The sequence below is a fragment of the Cadophora gregata genome (assembly GCF_030347475.1).
Source record: "Cadophora gregata isolate MNR1 chromosome Unknown scaffold_10, whole genome shotgun sequence".
Classification (NCBI taxonomy): domain Eukaryota; kingdom Fungi; phylum Ascomycota; class Leotiomycetes; order Helotiales; family Ploettnerulaceae; genus Cadophora; species Cadophora gregata.
Genome location: NW_026695933.1, coordinates 1,776,899 through 1,793,875, shown reverse-complemented (window position 1 = coordinate 1,793,875; position 16,977 = coordinate 1,776,899). Strand labels below are relative to the sequence as shown.

At 36.3% G+C, this 16,977-nt stretch overlaps 2 protein-coding genes across 2 annotated transcripts; one reads left to right on the top strand and one right to left on the bottom strand.

Moving 5' to 3' along the window:
- Positions 1-202: 202 nt before the first annotated feature.
- ONS95_001947 (uncharacterized protein) lies at positions 203-789 on the bottom strand (the record flags this gene model as incomplete). Its single annotated transcript, XM_058495172.1, has 2 exons — positions 203-233; positions 287-789. 2 exons carry the CDS (start codon positions 787-789, stop codon positions 203-205), a joined length of 534 nt encoding a protein of 177 aa, XP_058355483.1.
- A 538-nt stretch (positions 790-1,327) lies between these two features.
- On the top strand, positions 1,328-3,815 carry ONS95_001946 (uncharacterized protein). The gene is made up of 5 exons (XM_058495171.1): positions 1,328-1,756; positions 1,803-2,333; positions 2,416-2,922; positions 3,017-3,206; positions 3,255-3,815. Exons 1-5 carry the CDS (start codon positions 1,694-1,696, stop codon positions 3,425-3,427), a joined length of 1,464 nt encoding a protein of 487 aa, XP_058355482.1. The 5' UTR covers positions 1,328-1,693; the 3' UTR covers positions 3,428-3,815.
- Positions 3,816-16,977: the final 13,162 nt, after the last annotated feature.

Genomic DNA, 16,977 nt, shown 5'->3' with positions numbered 1-16,977 from the left:
CAAGGGAGAAAGGCGAAATCCTCCTTGATGGCCGTACAAGCAGGGCGAGGTTGGTCTAGCGCGTAGGTCATAAAACTAGTAGGTAAGATACTGGCATGCTCATAGTCTACGATATAAAGGTCGCCTTTGTCTGTAAAAATAAAGTTTCCTTCATAGAGATCCGAATAACAGAAGCATAAATCTTCATTTTGAAAATTGATGCTTAAGCGATTCGTCTCAGGCATATTTGCAAGCTGGTAGACCAAGTGTCAGTCTTGGTATCTCTAGTACTTTAAGAGCAACTTACAGCTTGAACATGATCTTGTAAGGCATCGACTGAGAATACTCGACTGAAGCAACAGCATCTTTGAAGAGGGGATGCCGAATGGTCCCTCCACCTATCGGTCCAGGGGAGGCGTTGTCAGGAACTTCGAAAGAAAGGAACAGCTTAAGTGCTCTAGAAACTTGGTTGAAGTACAGGTCGTGTAAGATATCCTGGTTAAGCAAATCTTTGAGCGTTTGGCCCTGGACGTACTCCATGACGATATATCTTGTAGAAGCTTCTTCTAGCACGCGGTAGATTTTAGGTACGTGGATCCCGATTCGTTCCTGCTCGTGTAGTGCTTCAAGCGCATTGAAGGCGAATTTCTGGCTGGATATTTCTGACTCAACTCCAGACTGTGAACCTGCAATCTTGATGAAAGCAATCGGGGCATTGTGAGAGGGGTACACTACAGTGCGTGCACCATGGCGGTAATATGCTCTGCAAAACTTCAAGATCTCCTCATTTGAAGGAAGCTGCACTGACATGGTGACCGGTGGGCGAGGTGCTGACACTGATCCAAGAGAGAGAAACTGGAAGCATAGTAGTCAAGCACATTTAGTGACGACGCGACGTAGAGTGAGAGAGCGAATAATACAAAACCGGCACTGGCAGAAAATGGCGGTGACCTGTCAAACGCCTTAGCTGCACCAGGAACGCTCTTCTAAATGCACTGTAAAAGTCCACTGAAGCGAGCTCCTAAGTTGCGAAAAGAAGTGAATATTAGTGATCCTTACAGGCTGTGATGCCCTGTAAAGTCACTGAAGCACCCACTGTCTGTTTGAGCTTGGCGGCGTGCCTGTGGGGAGGCGCTTCTAGCAACTAAGCAACGAAGTAAGGGGATACACAATTGCATAGAGAACATCTAAAGCACAGATTCAAGAAAATTTATTAAAAACATAGATTTATCTTATAAATCACGAAGAAGTACTTTCGCCTTGTTACTCTTATTACTAGACATATCTTTATCGTCACAGAACTGGCTTAGTCAACATATTCTGAATGAACATTCGGTGACAAAGTCTTGGCTTGCTCGCGAGGGTGGCTCAACCGCGTCTCGGACTTCGCCCAATTGCAAGGCACAAAGTTCTAGCTTCATGCAAATATGTTTGAAGAGAAGACTAGAATCTCCCATGACATATATTATGGACAAAGAAATTCAACCCTTCTTTCAGATTTTGCAGTGACGAGCCGAGAGGTCTTCCGCTCCACCTCCACCTCCGGATCACCCCGCCCCCACATTTACCCCGAACCCCGGTGTCTCCGGATCCATATTCTTCCTTTTTGGGATCCATATCAACAGCCGCAAGTTTCACATTCCATGGGATTTATCGTTCTTCATGCTCATCATAGAAATATCGTCTCTTTGACAAGCAGCCCCTTACCATCAAAATGCTACAATTGACCCTTCTCACAGTCCTTGTGCCAATCCTTTTATGTATTGGATTGATCAAGGTAGGGATGGGCCACTCTTGAGAGGACTTCACATTAATGCTTTCAGTTCATTCATTACAGCCTTACTGATCCACTAAGCAAAATCCCTGGACCTCGACTCAACCGCTACACAAATGTAGCCTTGAAACTTCAAACTATGCGTGGACGGAGAGTTCACTACATCCATGAACTGCACTCAAAGTATGGCCCAACCGTTCGTATTAGTCCAAGCGAAGTCGCTATATCAGACTTGGCTTCTACCCGCGAAATTCACCGTATTGGCTCAGGGTATCTCAAATCTGAATGGTATGCCAAATTTACTGAGGAGAGCGAGGAGTCCCTAGGTATCTTTGCGATGATCGATGCCAAGCAGCATGCAGTACGGAGACGACTGTTCTCGGCAGCTTTTTCTCAAGCCGCATTGCTTCAATGGGATGATGTACTTCAATACAGAACGACTCTTGTGATCCAGAAAATCAAAGAGCAAGCGATGAGTAGAGGCGGTGCAGATATATTCTCGTGGTTTACATTCATGGCAACCGACATCATCGCCGAGCTCGGGTTTGGCGAAAGCCTGCACAGCCTAGAACATGGAAAGGTGATCTACCCCAAGTTCTTTGAGCATGTAATTGACTTGTGGGTACGGGCCTTGAATGCATAAAAGTTGACGATGAATGCAGAAATCAAGCTTCTCCGAGGATCTTGAAAAGGTCATGATGTTTTCTGGCCTTCGCTCAGAATTAGGCTTTGTCGCAACAATTCTATCCCATCTCCCAATCCCAGCAGTCCAATTCTGGCTTCAATCCGCGAAAAGAATAGCGGCTTACGGTACAGAGGCAATAGCAAAGAACAAAGCACTTGCAGATCGTGGAGAGACCAAAGACACGCTGTTCACTAAGATGCTCAGGGAATCAGATGAGAAGACTGGAACCCTGTCAGATGCTGACATACAGCGGGAAGCCGGCAATCTGATCGTTGCTGGAAGTGATACTACAGCTGTGACACTGACATATCTGGTGTGGGCGGTCTTGAAGCATCCCGAGATCAAACAAAAGCTGTTGGCAGAAGTCAGCAATCTTGGCAATAACCCGAGCAGCAAAGACACAAATGCTCTGCCCTACTTGACAGCTGTAATCAAGGAGACTTTGCGCCTATACGGAGCTGCGCCGGGTTCCTTGCCTCGTACTGTAAGTGTTGGTAGCTTTTTCATCCTTTCGATCCGTATTTCTAGTCGCCGTATTCCAGTATTTCATTCTAGGCTTTCCTGACTATGATGCTCAGGTACCAAGGGAAGGTCGAACCCTGGGATCCTACTTTATCCCGGAAGGAACTACCGTCAGCACCCAGGCTTACACACTACACCGAGATGCAAGAATATTCCCCGAGCCTCTTCAATTCAGACCTGAAAGATGGATAGAGCCAACTCAACAAATGAAAGACGCGTGGATGCCTTTTGGAGGAGGCTCTCGAGGTATTTAAAATTTCTTGCTTCCAAAGCATACGTTACTGATAAATCTAGTTTGCATTGGACTTCACCTTGCACAGGCCGAATTGACCCTTGCAGCTGCGAAGTTCTTCAAGGAATGCTCAAGCGCCACAGTCAGAACTCGTGATGAAGATATGGAACAAGAGAATTATTTCCTTGTTGCGCCAACGGGGCATAAATGCGAGGTTGTGCTTGGAAATTTGTAAGGCTCCGCTGTATATAGGTAAAAGAGATCCGGGGTCGTTGTCCATTCGGGTAATGATACACCCCCCCCCCTATTCTCCTATCCCCCCCCCCTATGGGGCCAACTAAACCCGATTAAAATATGAAGCTCGAACCTCAAAAAATCGTCAACGTAACTCAGATCACAACAATTCAACTCGAATTTATCAAGTAAGGGCGCAATGCCCGAGCCCCGGAGCTTGCGTAGGGCCGTGAGGGAGTAAGTCCCTTACGCAGTAGGCACAAGCCTTATAAAAAGATAGGTAAAATTTTGGATGCCGAGCGCAGCGGACATTCAGGAAACAGAGGATTTCAATTGCGTTCTGAAGGAATAAAAATAATCCAGCGCCGGTGGGACTCGTAGAACTTGAGTGGTTGAGTACTTATCGGATGCCCCATAGGGGGGGGGATAGGAGGATAGGGGGGGGGTGTATCAATACCCGTCCATTCCAAGGTTCGAATATTCTGGAAAAAGTTTATATATGCTTATGCATGGACTGGGAATATTTCCACAACGACAGTATGATATATATTGGCAGTATGCCTCACAGTACTTACTCGAAGTCACTCCCCTATCCGACACGAACAAATTATTTCGCTTATTAATTACATTGTTATAACCTTTCACTTCAGCCGAGTTAAGTTAATCATAAGGCTTCTTGCACGAGATAGGGTTTTGAGAGTTCCGAGTCAATCCCTGAGAGTTTCGAGTTATTTTCTAAGCTTAAAATCAAAGTTAAGTATTGAATTTACAGTATCAAAAGACAATGGCCAGTCGCAAACCCCTAAGGAGACTTTGAGCGTAGCACGGAGCTAGATGTGATGGACTGATCATGATAAGCGAGTCACGTAGGTAAGGCTAACGTCGTAAGGTTGTGAGGCTAGAGTTATATAGCGAACCTAGGACTAGCCTAGTTCACTAGCAGCTATATCCTCCTTACTTATTCTCGAGGCTCCTTAGGAACCTCTTCTTCTCGCTATCTTTTCTACTTTATATTATAGCTATTAATAAACCTTTATTATACTATTATATTAGAAAAGACTAACCTTACTTATAAAGGTCCTAATATCTACTTTTACTAAATTCCTTAAGTATTTTTCAGGTATAGTTAAGTTGTATCTTTAGCCCTCTTTTTTCTACTTTACCTCTTACACTTTATTATTTCCTTAAGCACTTTCTAAGTATAACTAAGTCGTATTTATAACTTAGGTACTATCTCTTACTTTTTATTTTTATACTTATACTTCCTTATAAGTAGTCTTAATCTTTTCTAAAAAAGTAATAGAATATAATATAGTATTCCTCCTGTTATTAAACCTACTACTTTACTAATACTAAGGGAAAGAAATCCGCTTTTAACCTCTTCTCTCTTATATATTACCTCTTATAAATGTAATAGTAGAGAGAAGAATAATATTATTCTCTTAATCTCCTATAGTAATACTATATCTCTTAAGGAGAATAATCCTTAGGACTAATAAGACTACTCTTAGGAGGAACGTGCTACTCTTATACTAATAGTTAGAATTATAAAGAGCTCTAAGGAACTTCAGAGACTAGCTAAGTGTAACGGTCCGGTATTTACTCGCTGTAAATACAGAACTGTTACACTTTGAGCACCTTCTTATCAGAGGTACCGACTCACGAAGATAACATATCCTCTGTTAAAGGATCGTTAAACGACTACTCGGCTCCTACTAAGGTCTTCGACTTAAAGAATATACCTAAGATCGCTGCCCCGGATCTCTATAACAGAGACCGATCTAAGCTTAGAGTATATCTTACGCAAGTTAAGCTTTATACGGGCTTTAACAGTTACTAGTTCGCTATAGAGACTAATAAAGTCCTTTAGGCTTTGTTCTTTCTCCGGGGATCTGCTTTCAACTAGATCGAGACCTTCCTCTTAGACTATATTTAGAACTGAACTAAAGATAGGAGAGTCTTTACGGTAATAACTAAGGAATCCTAGAAGATCTTTATAACCTTCAAAGGTTTCGAGTATAAGATTAACCGTGTCTTCGGCGATATTAATTAGAACTATACCGCTGAACGGAATATCTAGAACTTAAAGCAGGTTAGGTTAGTGACCACGTATACTATCGCCTTCTAGTAATTCACGAATTAGACTAGCTAGAATAACGACGCCCTTCGAGTATAGTACTATAAAGGGTTAAAAGATAGAGTAAAAGATAAGATAGTAAGATCGGACGCGCCTACCGACTTATAAGAACTTATCGAAATAGCTATTAAGATTAATAACTAAAACTATAAGAGGGCACTCGAGAAGAAAGGCTAATACTACTCCGGAATATATATATACTAAGGAAGAAGGGGTAATAATAAGAAACTATTCTATTTTTAGGAAATAGAACTTAACGTGACGTTCCGGAAGCTAAGTTATTAAGGAAAGCTACGTAGCAGCAGGCTATCTAAGAAAGTTATGAGTAAGTAACGAGAAAAGAAGCTATACTTCGAGTGTAGCTTTCCTAGTTATATAGCTAGCTCTTATCGATAAAAGAAGTCGTGGATAGATAAGAAATATACTAACGTAATAGGATATGGCTCTTATAATAAACTAATACGATAACTTACTACGACGTATTAATATATAACTATAGATAAGCTCAAGGAGAATCATATCTATACCTAGTTAAGCGATTCTAACGATAGTGAGTGAGATTCCGCGAGTGTTATAGATTAGCTTAAGTAAACTGTCGTTAGCACGCCCCCTGAGGACTATATATATTAAGATAACGATAGCTCTAGGCTAGATAATAATATAGAGCTAATACTAAGTGATAATAAGGAGGAGGCCTAGGAACCCGAGTAGACTCCAGAACTAGGGCTACCTTAACCTGAACTCTTAAGACTAAGAGTAAGTGAAACTTGGGAAGTTACCTAAAGAGAAAAGAGCTTATATCAAGTTAGCTATAATACTCGCTACTGGACTAATATAGCTACTAGGGTTACTTATTAAGAACTAGGCCTTGTCAGCTTAAGGGGTTTACTATAGGGGGTAAGGTACGAAGTAGTCTACCGGGACTATAAGCGTATCAGATAAAGAATAGCCGGCAGCTAGGAAGGACTGATAACCTTTATATAGTATTTATTACTCTAGAATACCGTTATTCTTAATACTAGCGCGCTACTAGAGGTAGGCAAGGAATAGGAAATCATAGCTAAGAACTAATATAATAGGATATAAGTCTATATCGATAATAACAGCTAGTACTATTACAAGATATATAACCTAGTAACATACACTAAACTCGGAATAGGGCTTATATATAAGGTTAGCCTAAGCTATAGTAATCGAAGGGTATAGGAAAGTGTCCTCGACTATAGTATATATTAGGAATATTTCTATATACGGTAACCTACTACTATTAGAGATAAATATCTTATGTTAGAAGTTAAAATTAAGAGAGTTAAGCTTTAGGTAATAGTAGACTCTAGGGCATAAGGGAACTTCATATCTCCTACTATTATACTTAAGCACTACCTGTTAATTAAAGTAAAGGATAAGGGATACTATCTAGTACTAGTAGATAATAAGGTTGCCTCTGATAGACTAATCGAGGTCTAGACTACTCTAGTCTATATAGGTATCGCCGGATACTCTGAAATAATCTAATTCGATATTATTAGGATTAGAAGGTATAATATTATCCTAGGGCTACTATAGATAGAAAAGTATAATCTTATTATCGATTAATAGATAGGAAAACTTAAGTTTAGTTATTACTAAGACTACTATTATCCACCGGGAATAGAAGCAGTAAGTATTCAAGAGGTTAGCGCTACTTCTAAGGAAGAGCTCGGATACTAAGATAAGGGTCTACTAATAAAGGATATACTATTAGTATATAAGAAGTTTACAGCACTGTTTAAGGAGGAACAAGGCATTAAGGCCTTACTAAAACACTAGGACTACAATTATCGGATCGAGTTAGAACTAGGTACTAAACTAATATTCTAACTACTTAGGGAATATTCCGCGATAGACTTAATAACAATTAAGTAATATATTAATAAAAACCTAGTGAAAGGATTTATCTAAGAGTCCAAATCTCTATAGGGGAGTAACGTCTTATTCATAGAAAAGAAAGATAGTAGATAATAAATATATATCAACTACTATCGATTAAATAATACTATAAAGAAAGATTGTTATACACTACTATTAGCCAAGGAGCTACGGGATAGACTCGTTAGAGCTAAGATTTTCACTTAGCTTAACCTACGAGGAGTGTATAACCTCGTTAGAATAGCTAAGGGAGAAGAAGAAAAGATAGTATTTCGCACTTGTTTCAGTTACTATAAGTATATAGTTATACCCTTTAGCTTAACTAATACACTAGCTATATTTCAGCGTCTAATTAATAATATTTTACGGCTTTACTTAGACGTAACGTGTATATACTATTTGGACGATATACTAGTCTACTCTAAATCAGAGGAGTAACATATGAAGGATGTTATAGCTATTCTCTAGAGGCTAGAGGACGCTTACCTATTACTTAAACTAGAGAAGTGTAACTTCCACGTGGATAAGGTTATCTTCCTAAGCTATATAGTTACTACCGCAGGATTAGCTATAGATCCTAAAAAGATTAAAGTAATTATTAAGTAGATAGGGCCCACGAATATTAAGGAAGTATAATTATTCCTCGGATTTACTAACTTCTACAGGCGATTTATTAAAGACTACTTGAAAATCGCTAGGCCACTTATAGAGTTAACTTATAAGGATAAGGAATTCTACTAGTCCGATAGTACATGAAAAGCGTTTAAGGTACTTAAAGCGGCTTTTATCACAGAACTAGTACTCACTTCCTTCACCCCTGATAAAGAAATACATATAGAGATAGATTCTTCGGACTACGCTATTAGAGCTATACTTAGCTAGCTAGGCGAGGACGGAAGATAGTAACTAGTTGCTTACTATTCGCGGAAACTATTACTAGCAGAACTTAACTATAATATATATAACAAAGAGTTGCTAGTAATTATAGACGTAGTACGCGAATAGAAAGTCTACTTTAAGGGCGCCGCCTATAAAGTACAGATCCTAACGGACTACAAGAATCTTATTTACTTTACAACTACTAAAGAATTGAACTAACGCTAGGTTCGATAGTATAAAACACTCTCTACTATTAAACTTTGAATTTCTTATATTAAGGGAACGGAAAACACTAGAGCTAACGCTCTAAGTAAGAAACCAGAATATCTTGTAAATAAAACTCATGAATCCTACACCGTACTACGGAAGGATAGTGATTCGCTAATAGTTAATTACTGATAGCTAGCCTTAATAGGCTAAGTCGCTAAGAAAATCTGGAGGGGCTATACTAACGACCTGGTTATAGCTGAATAGAAGAAGCAGCTAGGCGAAGGATTCTCTTTTACCTTAGACGGCACGCTTCTGTACTAAGGACGAATCTATATACCTACTAGGGATAGGATTAAATTTGTTATATATTAGTATAGGCTGCCCGCTTATAGACACTAGGGGGTAGCTAAGATACTGTCTAGGCTATCCAGGGAATACTACTTCCCAGGTATAAGGAAGGTAATTAAAGACGTAGTAGCGTCGTGCGATATATATATCCGGAATAAGGTATTATACTATACTCTATATAGGCTTATAAAGTCACTAATAATACCACCTTACCTATAGAAATTAATCGCTTTAGATTTCGTAGTTAAGCTATTACTCTTGAAAGACTTAGTTATAGGAATCGTATATAACTCGATCTATGTGATAACGGATAAGTTTATAAAGTACGTGTATATAGTACTAGTACTTAGAACATAGGACGCGCTTATAATAGCGTAAGTATTCCTTAGAACAATCTTCGTAAGCTATAGAATACTAGATAAGATTATCTTAGATAGAGATAAGCTCTTTACCTTGAAGTTCTAGAAAACTCTTATCACGCTCTTAAGAATAAAGCAGAAAATATCAACTGTATTCTATCCTTAGACTAATATATAGACAGAACGAATCAACTAGATAATAGAGACTTATCTTCGGTGTTATATGAACTATAAGCAGGACGACTAGGTGTAACTACTCCTACTTGCCTAGTTTATATATAATAGCGCGGATCAAGAGACTATTAGAGTATCGCTGTTCTACGTGAATTATAAGTATAATCCTACAGTATACAACCTACTAATAGCCGGTTAAGGTACCGCGCAAGAAGCTATACTATAGGCAGGTGAGCTTAAATAGCTCTATAAAGAATTATCAGCTGATATTCTCTTTATCGCGCAGAGATCTACGATCTACTATAATAGAAAGCGTAGCATAGGACTAACACTTAAGGAGGGGGATAAAGTCTACTTACTTAGAAAGAATATCGCAACTAAAAGACTAAGTTATAAATTAGATTATAAAAAGCTAGGACTATTCAGGATTACTAAAGTCAAGGGACTAGTTAATTATTAACTAGCTCTGCTAAAGATAATAAATATCTACTTAGTATTCTATATATCTCTCCTTGAACTAGTACCGCTAGGAGTACCGCCTGCTCTTATCATCGAAATATAACCGGTTAATCTGAACGCCGAATACAAAGTAGAGGCTATCTTCAACTATTAGAACTACTACAGTAAAACACGATATTTAATTAAGTGGAAGGGGTACTTATAATTAGAAAACACCTGGGAACCTAAGTCTAATCTCTATTACCCTAGGTTACTGCGAAGTTTCTATCGACGAAACCCAGGTCTTCCTAGAAGGAGTTCCTAAAGTCAGGCAGCGGTTTATTAACTAGGTGGAACTCAGAGGAGTCGCCGGTAGGCAGCGGTGTAAGTAGCTAAGCGGTAGAAGCTTGCTTCTCTCTCTCTACTACTTCCCGCGCCTCCGCTTTCTCTACTCTTTCTTTTACCTTAGCCTCGTCTAACTTATCTAGAGTTCTTAGATTACAACGAAGTATTTCCCTCTCTCGCTTACGAAGCTCGGCTTAGCACTACTTAAGCTCGCGGACGCGAGCTAAGCTAGCTATAGCTACCTCGAAGGCTATATCTCTCTTAAACTTCAGGCGATCTTCCTCTATACGAAGACTTTAGAGGTTATCAATAGAAACCTAAAGAGTATTGTATTTCATACCGCGACAGATATACTCCCTATACCTCTAGGACTTCTTATTCAGGACTACGTAATTGCGATAGTAGCGAATACAATTAGAATATAGTATACTAGGCGAGCCGTAGGAGTTGATCGTTTTAGTAAGTACTATTCTTTATTTATATTTAGTAGTTTTAGAGGATATAATGAAAGAAGAAGACGGCTATAGGTTATTATCAGTATTTCCTTTAGTATACTTAAGCGTGGGGACTACGCTAGGCAAGAAGGGGGATAGTGTTATGAACGCACTTAGAAGGAGTATCACGTGTATCTTAGCCCTGAGGCTCGGTAGTATTACTGTACAGAGAAGCTAAGAACTAGGAATGAAATCACGGGACTATATATCACGTGATAGTATAGAGCTTTTAGAACTATAGGATCCAAGGTTCCTAGAGCCTGGGATCATAGGACTTATAGGGATCTAAGGCTAACGAAGGTTCTATATAAGACTAGCATATCTACTATTAGATAGGAGCTTTGTACTTAACTTCAAATAGTATTCTGATACTTAGTAACTATCTTCTTATCTACGTGATACACTTACCTCTCGATTATTAGAGATCAACTGTAGCCTTCTGTATTTACAGCGAGTAAATACCGGACCGTTACACTAAGCACTAGGAGAAGTAAGATAAAAGCTTTTATAAGATACTAGAGATACTTAAGAACTTAACTTCTAAGTCTAAGAAGTCTAAGTTATTAAGCTCTTAATAGTAAACTCTTAACCTAAGGGATAGTAATAACTCTAATAATAGTAGATCGTCTAGAGATAACTAAGATAACACCTTTTAGGTATTAGTAGAGCTTACTTTTACTTACTAAAGATACTATAAGAGACTCTTACCTGAATTACGTATTAAAAAGTTCTCTAGTACCTCTAATAGCTTAGAATAGTATACTTAGTTCGCCTCTATAATAAGTAAGCTAGATATTAATACTAACTACTACTTAAGTAAGAAGGCCTAATAAACTATAGTATATAACTATACTAAGAGCGACGCCTAGAGTTATCTACTCTCTTACTTCGAAGTTAGTACTATAGACCTTTTTATAAATACTAAGGAAATACTTAGCTACCTTAGTAGTATCTATAGTAACGCCTTTAAGTAATAAGATACTAAGATAGCTTTAAATAAGCTCTAAATAGTAACTAGTAAGTTATTTACTAAGTACTACCTGAAGTTCTTAAAGCTTATTTAGGATACCTATATCTTATTCACTAAGAGCTTTACTACTTACTTTTATAACTCCTTATACCTAGCTCTTAAGGATTAGGTAGTCTATAAGTTCACTTCTAATAGAAGTTTCTAGGACTTTATCTTTATAGTAGATTTCTTAGATAAGGAGGTACACTAAACTTAGGAATAATATCAGCAGATTATAATAACTACTTAAGCTCTCGCGCTAGTAGTTCGCCTCTTAACCTCTACTTTCCTAAAAAGAGGCTTAGTTACCTTTCTACCTTCTAATAGCGTTCCTATCCTTACTACTCTAACTCTAGTAGTAGCTACTTTAAAAGCGATTCTCTCTTCTCTTAAAGTAGTCACGTGCTATAACTGTAAGAAAACAAGCTATATTACTAAGAATTACTCGGAGCCTTATATAATAATAGTTATAGAAGTTAAGGTACTAGAGAAGTACTTTAGTATTAGTCTTTTCTCTAATAAGAAAGTTAATAACTCAGAGGAAATTCCCTTAGACTCGGAAAACTTAGAACCTTAAGAGAAGACTCTTTCTTAAGGTAGATACTTAATCTTAAGGAGATTAATATATATTAGTTAATAGGTAATAAAAGTTTTATTATCTCTTATATATTATTTTATAATAGTATTAGAATTATATTACTTATACTTTCTAACTCTAGAGCAGGCGATTTCGCTTTTATTAATACTTACCTTACTAAAGACTTTATAAGGAAATTTAGTATAAAACTTACTTCTCTACTTAACCTTATATAAGTGAAAAGCTACGACGGATAAGCTAATAATATCGCCTCTTATATAATTCTTCTAAACGTTCTAATCGACTAATATATTTAGAAGGAGATCCTATTTATTCTCTTAGATCTTAGGAATTATAAGATTATTTTAGGATAGACTTAGATAGCTTACTTTGATATTTAGTTAAATATAAAGGACTATTATCTCGTTTAGCTATATAATAAGGATATTCTCGTAGTCCTCCCTTGTTTAATTCCCCTCTCCTAGGATACCTTACGATTATTAGACTTATCGTAGATATAAGTAACTAACTAATAAGATATATTCCGATATTAAGTAGCTATAGATACGAAGGACGCTCTAAGACCCTTCCCCTACTAAATAATAGTTTAGATAATAAGGGACATAGGAGAATCTGCCCTTATAAATATATTATCTACTAAATCTTGATACTTATCCTTTTCTTCTTAAAGATATTATATGATAAAGCGAGAGGACTAGAAGAAATACTATTAGTTAGAAAAGGAACGAGACTAATAACACTAAGAAAATTAGAGGATTATCTAAGAGCCTTTTACCCTGACTTATAATAGCTAGGTATAGGACTTAATTAGATAGATAGAAAAGGAACTACACGACCTTACTTTATATAAACCTCCTATTATAGTTCTAAAGGATATAGTATCCCCTTATTAGTACTCTACTAAGAAAGGGAAGACCCCTTTAAAGATAGATATCGCTGAGATTAATACTATAGTATTCTACTATATTCTATAGCTCCCTAGATCGGAATTCTTTATAGTAACGCTAAACGAAATTAATAAGGTAATTAACTAGGTAGCTTAGAAAGCTAAGTTATAGAGTTCCTCTGAACCTAAGGAATTATATAAGGATATCTTAGATAAGAAGCTCCCCTGCTAGTATAAAGAGTTCGCTAGCGCCTTCTTAAAAACAATTACTAACTCTTTACTAGACCTTATCCCGGGCTTAGACTATAAGATTAAACTAGAAAAGGATATTAACTATAAGTACAGTCCCTTATACTAATAGAGTAAAGCAGAGCTCTAAGTAATAAAGAAATACTTAGAGGAGAATCTAGATAAAGGCTTTATTATCCTAAGCTATATCCTATTTACTTATCTAATTCTCTTTATAAAGAAGCCTAATAAGAGCTTACGATTTTATATCAACTATTAAAGATTAAATAAGATCACCCGGAAGAATAGGTATCCCCTACCTCTTATTAATAAGGTATTTACTCAGTTAGAATAAGCTAAGATCTTCACTAAGATTAATATCTAGAGTATATTCTACTAGATTCGAATAGACCTTATATCTAAGGAATATACTACTTTCTACACTTAATATAGGAGCTATAAGTATAAGGTGATACTATTTAATCTAATAAACAGCCTAGCTACGTTCTAGTGGTATATGAATAATATACTCTTTAACTACTTAGATGATTTCTATACTACGTACTTAGATAATATTATTATCTATTTAAACGACCCCTTAGAATATGAGGTACACGTTAAGAAGGTCCTATAACGCTTATAATAGTATAGGCTTCCTACTAATATTCGGAAGAGCGAATTCTATATTAAGAAGATTAAGTTCCTCGGCTTTTATATTATTACTAAAGGAATTAAGATCAACTCTAAGGCGATAGTATACGTGAATAATTAAGAACCCCTTATAATAGTCCGGGGTATCTAGTTATTCCTAGGGTTCTATAACTTCTACTAGAAATTTATCCTTAACTATAGTAAAGTCGCTAAACCGCTAGTAGAACTTACTAAGGCCTTAGTCCTATTTAAGATAACACTTACTTAGCTAACTATATTCTAAGCTTTAAAAGAGGCTATTCTATCTCCTACTTATCTTAAGTATTATAATACGTTATATAAAACACGGATCGAGACTAATACCTTAGATAAAGTAATCTTAAGAGTACTATCGTAGAAGTATAGTAATAGTTAGTACTTAGTCGTATTTTTATCGAAGATAATAAACCCTACTGAACTTAACTACGATATCTATAATAAGGAAATACTTACTATCGTGTGTTCTCTTACTTACTAGAGAGTAGAGCTAATATCGTAAACAGGATACTAACGTTTCTAGGTATTCTTAGATTATAAAGCGTTAGAATACTTTATAACTACTAAGAAGCTTATAAGATAATAAGCCTATTAGTTAGAGATCCTAGTAGACTTCTACTTTACTATTATATACTACTTAAGAAACTAGAACGCTATAGCAGATATACTATCGCGAAGGGAGTAAGATATTAATAAGTAAATTAAGATAAAAGACGAATTATATACTCGGACTCTAATCTACTTAAGCTAGCTAGACTTATATATTCTAAAGGAACTAAAGAAGCTCTTAGACGTGTACTACTTAGCTCTAGTTAAGTTTAAGCTAGATAATGAAACTAATCTAATTATAGAGCTTATTTATATTAATTAAATATACGAAGCTCTAATAGTTCAATAGGAAGAATTAAAAGAGCTTAATTTATAGTATACTTTCCGGGAAGATAGCCTACTCCTATTTAAAGGTTAACTATAGATCCTAGATATAGATAATTTATATATATAACTTATCTAATATATTTATAACTAAATCTCTATAGCTTATCTTAAGAAGACTAAGATATTCAGCTTACTCCGCACTAAGTACTACTAGCCTAGTATACTTAAGGATATAGCTAGGTTCATATTAAACTACTTAGCTTATAATTATATGAACTATTATTAAGATAAGATACTAGGGTACCTCTACTCTTTACTAATCCCTAACTGCCTATAGTAACACTTAACTATAGACTTTAAGAGTATACTAAAAAATAAGTTTAAGTATAATTCTATACTTATTATAATAGACTATTTCTCTAAAGAAGTAACGTTAATCTCTTATTTCTCTACCTATATAGCTCGCGACTTAATATAACTATTTATCTCTAACTACTAGAAGTTTAATAGGCCCCCGGAAATAATAGTATTAGATAAAAGCTTATAGTTTATCTCCTTCTTCTAGAATAAGTTCTACTATATCTTTAGTATTAAGGTTAAGCTCTCTACTACCTACTATACTTAGATAGATAATTAGATAGAGATTATAAATTAATACTTAGACTAATATCTCTAGCTTTTTATTAACTACTACTAGGATAACTAGTCTAAACTCCTATTAATAATAGACTACACTTAGCTAACTCTCTTACACGAGTCTCTAGGAATATCCCTATACTAGTTAAAGTACAGGTATAAGCTAAGGACTAGTTAGGATTAGGATAAGCCTTAGCTAGAGGTCGAATAAACAGTTACTAAGAAGCTGAATATCGCTAATATATAGGCGTTTACTTGTTATTACGAATAGGTCTAAAGGAAAGCCTAAGAGTTCCTTCGCGACTAATAGAAAAAGAAGTAATATAACATGAATAAGTCACGCTAGGAAGTTAACTAAGAGGTAAGCGATTCTATATAAGTAATAATAAGAAACTAGAAGATATACCGCCTAAAGAAGAAGCTAGACAATTAATAGGTAGGCTTATTTAAGGTCCTTAGAAAAGAAAGCTACTTATTCCGCTTAGACCTCTTAGCTTTAGTTAAGGTCTACCTTATATTCTTTACAGATAAGCTTTAGTAGTATAATAATAACCTATTACTTAGATAAGTATTATAGGAATAAGAACTTATCTAAGTTAATATCGAATAAGAATAGAAAGTCTAAGATATCTTAAGAGTATACTTTAAATAAGATAGGACTCTATAGTACTAAGCTAAATAGAAGGGACTTAATCTTAACTCTAAATTCTACTCTACCGGAGACTTTATAACTTATTTATATAAACTTTAGGATTTTTATCAGGCTTACCTTATAGAACTAGGACCGCTTAAGCTACTCCCTAAATAGTTAACCGCTTAGGAAGTAGAGGATAATAATATATATAACAGACTAGTAGATAATACTATTATATCTAAGGTAAATCATAGGAAATTTTTTCACGGCTTAAAGATAAGCTTTCCTTAGAGGGGGAGGTAATATAATAGACTAATCACGATAGGCGAGTCACGTGAATAAGGCTAATATCATAAGGCTACAAGGCTAGAGTTATATAGTGAACCTAGGACTAGCCTAGTTTACTAGTAGCTATATCCTCCCTACTTATTCTTAAGGCTCTTTAGGAACCTCTTCCTCTCGCTATCTTTTCTACTTTATATTATAGCTACTAATGAACCTTCGTTGTGCTGTTACACTAGAACGATGAATGTATCTTGATATAAAGGCAGAAAGGGCTAGCGAAGTCGGAATCTCTTGCCTCTACATGGCGCTGGCTATTAACTGGTCTATTAGTTATAGATCAGGCTAAAAGAGTACGTAAACAGCGAAATTAACGCGTTCAAGCACCTCTCTCTTCTTTTTTCAAGTTATTATAAAGAAAAG